At 38.1% G+C, this 6,532-nt stretch overlaps 1 protein-coding gene across 3 annotated transcripts; it reads right to left on the reverse strand.

Moving 5' to 3' along the window:
* Positions 1-343: 343 nt before the first annotated feature.
* Positions 344-5,803, reverse strand: LOC130969665 (uncharacterized). 3 transcript variants are annotated; one of them, XM_057895505.1, is made up of 10 exons: positions 5,304-5,798; positions 4,613-5,098; positions 4,363-4,520; positions 4,102-4,185; positions 3,951-4,003; positions 3,284-3,365; positions 2,942-3,049; positions 2,666-2,789; positions 2,440-2,525; positions 345-1,020 (listed from the first exon to the last, which is right to left on the reverse strand). In XM_057895505.1, exons 1-10 carry the CDS (start codon positions 5,671-5,673, stop codon positions 799-801), a joined length of 1,773 nt encoding a protein of 590 aa, XP_057751488.1. In that variant the 5' UTR covers positions 5,674-5,798; the 3' UTR covers positions 345-798. The 3 variants fall into 3 exon arrangements, with proteins under 3 accessions (XP_057751489.1, XP_057751488.1, XP_057751491.1); XM_057895508.1 differs by lacking the exon at positions 345-1,020 and adding an exon at positions 1,630-2,178 and having other exon boundaries at positions 5,304-5,803; XM_057895506.1 differs by lacking the exon at positions 2,942-3,049 and having other exon boundaries at positions 344-1,020; positions 5,304-5,802.
* Positions 5,804-6,532: the final 729 nt, after the last annotated feature.

The raw sequence follows: 6,532 nt of genomic DNA on the forward strand, positions 1-6,532 counted from the left end.
TCAACTCCTCCATCTTGCGACTATTGTGTGCTGGTGCATCTGAAATGTTCGTAATCGCCGTGTATTTGAGAAGGACTCTTCATCATCGGATTCTATCATCTGCATTAAAGTTTCTCCAAAAACTTGCTGCTATCCCACATTGAAGTGCTATTTCTTTTTCTAAATTAAATCTTTCTTACTCTTTTGAGTTTATTTGGGAAAACCCCAATTCTATTTGTATTAGCTCAATAGTTGGACCTTTTTTGCAATTTTATTCATTGTTTTTTTTACAATTCTATTCGTAATGAATAAAATTCTTTGTTTTTAGAAAAATAAAAAATAATTATACAACTCCATTAACTAAAGACTAAATAGTAGAGTCAAAATCATACGCTATGCTAAAAATGTAGGTCAAATTGACAATACGAAAGTATACAATAAAATGAATAAACTATAAATACGATCCAAGACAGTGTGTGAGTAAAGTTTCAAAATCTCTCGGCAACGCGAATGGAATTACCTATGTTTACTTCCAGTATCTATGTTCACTTCCAGTATCTAGACTAAGACTGCTGAAAAATGTTGACAATTGACCAAGGCATCTATCGGTGTTTCGTTAGTATAATGGACAATCTTGTACAATTGTATGAAGATAACCTAAACCTCAAAAGCATGTGCAAAAATAATCAACCCTTTGGTTTATCTTTAGTTCTGTTTTCTACCTCCTTTTTGGATCGGGAACGGTAAAGGGTAACCTTCGTTTATTCACCAATTGTACAGAAAGGTTATATAGGCAATGTTCAACCACTTGAGACTAATTCAATCCACTTTGTGAGAGATCTTGATATAATTTAGGAGCCGTTTCAAAGCATTGCCACTGTCAATGGCCTCTCTAGCTCTATCCAGGGAAACAGACACGTCTTCTGCACCATCAGCTCCAAGCAGGTGATCCACCATGCCAGCATTCAGAACAATTCGATCATACGCTGGTCCCTTTTCTCCACGAAGAGCTTCTAAGCCCAATTCAATGTTCTTTGAGACCTTAAGTTTCATACCGAAACAAAAATGTCAGTCAAACAACTTTGGCTCTCGCCACCAGAAGAGTGGCTAAATATGAGGTGCTTATTACGAGTGATATTATATCATATCACAGAACAAAATCGTTTGGAGAGGCAGTAACAGTTGAATACAACACCAAAAGAACAAAACTCTCAACAAATCCAAAATAGATAGATCAAACTATAACATTTAAATAAACTTGGTTATTCTACACATTAATGAGAAAAGCAGCAAAAACATACATGGATGAAAGACTATTTAAGTATTACAGTTGCTGTTCAAACATTTGTTTCAAAGCTGGGTAGAGTTCACAACAGAAGAATACTTCAGAGCCTACGAAAATATAATTAAGACTAAACTTGGGAAGAGATCATTCTAATAGCTCAGAAATTGCAACCACAACATATTTTACTAGTATTCCTTACTAAAGTTTTTTTTTGGGTCTCCATGGAATTAACCACTCTTAATCAGGTCTTATTGCAAGGAACTGGCCTAATTTGATCCAACCCACCTGAGGTCTCTGAAAAGAGATAGAACTCCCACAACCAGACCCCCCCCCCCCCCTTTTTTTTTTCTTTCTCTCTCTCTGCTTAAGGACCCAAAGTACCTCCCACCTCGACTAATCTCACATTCGCTTTCCCTACCTTTTACATTTTGATAACTGTTTCCTCACTTTGAATTCAGTCTATTGCTTACAATTATTAGTCTATTACCACTCCATTAACATTATTAGACAAAATTCATGCGGTTGAAAGGACATACAAGCTTGAACAGTCAACTAGTCTATTAATCTGCTGCATAATAGGAAATGAAAAAGTCCCGTGATGCCCAATATAAAACAGGTGTTGCCAAATTAGAGAATTTGCATATGTATCCGGCAGAGGTTTTATCTTCTATGGATGATGTCATCAATATAGAGCTGGTAATTTAAAGAAGGTTTCTTTCCCTAACATAGTCAGAATGCTTGGGAGCTTCTCTGCTACATGAATATAAAATGCTTCAGGTTTACATGTGTAAGTTTTAATTGGGTAATTATAGGGGTTCATCTTATTGATTTAACCTTCTCCCGCTTGGCTCTTCCCCTCTCCAATTTTACTCCTCCTCCTCCTTCACTAACTTCAATCATTATCCCTGAAGCTCCTACAATTTTCACATCATCTGTTTCAACTAACAAACAAACTAGTTCTTTGTCAAGAATTAGTATTAAATAGTTTCTCACTGTCCCATATATGTTGAACTTAAAAAGCATTGTAATGCTTGATATAAAGAATAAACATCACTACAAGCAACAGAAAAATTTAGATCATGCTATTAAAGAAAGCGAATAGCGAGCATATTTCTTCCATGTAGATGATGCAGGATAGAATGGAACGAAAAAGGAAAACACCACAAAAATCTTACTGATCTATCAGTTCTTGGTGTGTCTGTAGGTTGGAAACCATAGTCCTTAGCATTAATCTCAAGATGAAAACCTTGACGTGTCACTCCTGAAAAATGAAATAAATTGTTTAAGCAGAATATGGCATTGGACAATGCAGTCAACTAAGTATTAGCAAGTTTTAGCAGTCCAATCAGATAATTTTTTAAGCAGGTAATATATAAGAAAACAAAGAGGCCAAATACATACCACCAGGTTCAGAAGTGGATGGAATGTTAAGTGAACGGAACCCTGAACAGTAGTTCACAGGAAGTCCCTTGCTTGCATTAACTGATCTCAATCTTGTAGTCATTGAAAGAGCTCCTTCCTCTCCCTATAATAAGAGCATCCCCCATAAACTAAGATTACATGAGGTGACTTATCTTGATATATATATATATATATATATATGACAAAATTATGATACAACATAGTTTATCGGGAAAAAAAAGTCAAAATGGTTCACCAACTCTGGTGAATTCCGACCTTCACAACTAAACCAGAATGTATACCCCTTCTTTTCATGAGCATTAACAATGGCTCTTCATAACCTTCATGGTAAAATCCAGCAACCATAGCTTCCTTACCACTGGCCTGTTTTAAAAAATAATAATAAAGAACAGCTTAAATATAAGAACAGGTAGCAAATCCCCCCCCCCCCCCCCCCCCCGGGGCCCCTTTCCTCCTCTTCCCACATCCCCAAAAAAAAAAAAAAGAGAACTAATTGCATATTATCATTATGGTACATCATACCTAAAATTAAAGATAGTAAACTAAAGTAGATGAACAGCTGCTAACAAGATAAGCTACTCGGACTCGGGGTGCTACCTTTACATATTGTTGAACCTTTTCAGTCGTTGCAAGTGGAGGACGTTTCTTTATGTGCTCCCTTATCCTAACTAGAGAGTAGCTGCAGAAAAAATAACAGGTTCAACCAACTTCATTCTGACATAACTGTTATAATGAATATACATATAGATAGCAAAACCATAATGGACATTTCCAAAAATAGCATTATAATTTATGTTAAAAATTACTCATTTTCATTTATTTCGCATTGTTAATTGTTCACACTATTTCAACTTTCAAGACGTCCCTACAGATTTTAGACGATGTAAAATAGTACCCAAAAGTTTCAAATATAGTAGTAAGGTCCCTATTTGGTACTTATGATTTCACTTCAAATAGGAAGCAACTTGGCCCTAGCTAACAGGAGATATTTTACATTGTTTGAAAATCAAAACTATTTCCCATAATTTTTAACTAAAGAAACTAAATTGAATCAAGAGAGAAACTAAAGGATCGAAGGAAAGTATAGTAGAATATTCCATATGTCTACACGAAGATGAATGACCAGGACTGAGCTTCTTTACTTAATGGAACTATCTATCAACATTTTAAAAACTTCAAAAGGAAAGCATATAAAGTTTCCAATAAAATCCCCTCCAAAAGTTAACAAGGATTAGAGTGATAACATTTGGTGAGATTTTCATACAGAGATGGACGAGCATCACGCTGACTTACATAAGCAAAACCAACTTCATCATCCTGAAAAGAATGCACAAAGATATTATATACAGTGGCTAAAAGAAGATACTAAAAAAAATATTGGTGGTGCAACAAATATTTGCAGGAAACTGAAGGACCTCAAGAAGTTTCTTTGCCTTTGAAGGGGATAAACTTATATTTGCCCCCATATACTTCAACATCTGCTCTTCAGTTACACCCCCCTGAAAGCCAAATGTTTATTTCATAAATAAAAAATTAATTCCCTGGATGAAATATTAAGGTAGATATGCTGCGAATAATACAATACAATGTGCATGGACAAAATTAACTTCAATAGCACAATCTTAGTTTGGTACTAAAACAACCACGACATCCAATAGGGGAAATAATTGACACACCTTGGGTGACATCCAGTCTACACCATGAAGTAGACAAGATTCTCCATAGCAGGATCTAACTGCAGCAACAAATAGCGTGCTCCTGAAGAAGCGTGTATTTCCATCATAAGGCTCACCATAATGAGTCAGGGATCTGACATCAGCAATAGGAGCAGGGCCTGATAATCAACTTATAATATATTAACAACAAAGATTTAAGAGAAGTGGCTAAGTTCTGGCCAGAACCAAATAATCAAATTAAAACTAATACCATATTCATCATCAAATGCAAGGCAGTATGCTTTTAGTTCACGGTCAGTTTCCCTGTTCATGCGTTGACCTATTAGAAATGCGGAAAGCAATGCCTCACTTACTCCTTGTGGTGGTTTTCCATCTCCCTCTTGGAAGGGTAGAACTTCCTTCAACACACCTTGGACTTCCTCAAACCCAAGATGGCCTCCAGCCAGCACTTCCCTAAGAGCACCAACCAATCTCATCTCACTGGTGCCATTACCAACATATTGTGGCCCGATTGAGCTACCCAACCCCATCATCGATCCTTCAGGGTCCGCCACAAATATCACGTCAGAAGGAAGTGCCCTGACTAGAAGTGGCCAGAAAGTCTTCATAGCACGTGTTTCCCCCTCGCTCCATTGCGTCGCTTCTGGAAATGCATTCGCACGGATTGTCATCCCCGCAAAAAATGCTCCAAGTTGAGCTTTTGAAACTTCGTCTTCGTCTTTCAGCTCTCCCCTAGCTAAGATTAAAGATAACATATTATCAGAAAAATTAGCATGTTCAAATTTGATTAGATGAATAGCAAAATAAGTTAATCCATACCAGGAATGAATTAAGCTTTTGATTTGTCAAACTTAGCATAAATTAGTAACATGTAAGAATTGGAATTCCGCTATGATTACAAACGACTGTAACGTATTGAATGGAAGGAAAGGAAGAAGAACCTGATCTCAGAATTGTATCAAAGACCCTGAAAGCTTGTTCCTCGTCGAGTGGGCGAGTCTGCGTGGGTCCAGTGCAAACCCTAGCCTGGGCTTCCAACACCGTTTGGTTCGGCTTCGGCATTGCTGGATCACGGTACGAGGAAGATAGAGCCGGGTTCCGAAAATCGAACTCAGGGATCTCGAACTGCTCGACTGGGGCGGAATCCAGCACCGCTCTCGCCGGCGAAGACAACCTCCGCACGATCCATCGGCGGCGACAGAGCTTGGGGAGCAGCAGAACCGGTAAGCGAGTGGAGCTTCGGGATCTATCGGCAAAAATCGAGCGCGTGGGAAAGAGAGAAGAAGGTTCTAGATTAAGCAGGACTTTCATGGCGATGACTGATAAACTGATGCAGCTATTTTTCCTTGGAGATGGTGCAATGAATGAAAAACTCGAAGACAGTTTGAAGTGAAGAATGAAGATATAGAGGATTAGGATGAAAGAGCTATATGCAAAATTTTAAATCGAGTGGAGAGGATGATAGCGTGTGACGCAAATTAAAATGACACCATGTAGTCTGCAATTTACTGCTTTATGATTGGATGACTGGCTCGGGATTAATACGTGGTTTTGTGTTTATCTTCGTTCCAGCTTGGAAGGTTCACCAAAGTCTCTGCCCGATTTAATCAGCAGCATCAGCAACTTGCTTAAACGGGAATAATTAATTCCACAGTTCAAAGTTGTAGTAGCAAAGTTATGGCAACTCAAAGTAATTTGCTAATCGAAGATGAGCGGTGGAGTGAGTGGGGAAGAGACTTTGAGGGTGAAACACGGTGAGGCAGCCGATAATGTCGGCGGAAGAGATAAGGGGGAGAGCGGGGGAGGGATTGCATAAGGAGAAAAGGAGGATCATATTTTGGGAGGGGTTTCTAAACTTTTGAAGGTTTCTTTCAGGGACAAAGTTGTAGGTTCCAAGATTGCTAAAGCTTTTTCACTTGTTGAAACTTTATCGGGAGATAACATTGCGGTAGTTTCTGGGAAGTAAGGAGATCTCTTACCACCGAGTGTCACATTTACCCAAGAAGCTAAGAATTGCTTGGCAGAACCTTATAAGGATGCTATAGTGATTAAGGTGCTAGGTAAACATTATAGCTACACTGCATTGTCTCATAAACTCCGAACGGTATGGAGGATTAAGGGAGGTTTTGATTTATTGGACGTGAGATTTGACTACTTTCTTGTGAAGTTT

The sequence above is a fragment of the Arachis stenosperma genome, chromosome 3 (genome assembly GCF_014773155.1).
Source record: "Arachis stenosperma cultivar V10309 chromosome 3, arast.V10309.gnm1.PFL2, whole genome shotgun sequence".
NCBI lineage: Eukaryota > Viridiplantae > Streptophyta > Magnoliopsida > Fabales > Fabaceae > Arachis > Arachis stenosperma.

What these genes read in the sequence shown, in the direction of transcription:
- LOC130969665 (XM_057895505.1), bottom strand. Translation starts at nt 5,673, where the DNA reads ATGAAAGTCCTGCTTAATCTAGAACCTTCTTCTCTCTTTCCCACGCGC. An exon ending in AGGTTCAACAATATGTAAAG is followed by an intron (nt 3,050 to 3,283) that starts GTAGCACCCCGA and finishes TTTTTAAAACAG; the next exon opens with GCCAGTGGTAAGGAAGCTAT. An exon ending in ATTCTGGTTTAGTTGTGAAG is followed by an intron (nt 2,790 to 2,941) that starts GTCGGAATTCAC and finishes CTCTTATTATAG; the next exon opens with GGAGAGGAAGGAGCTCTTTC.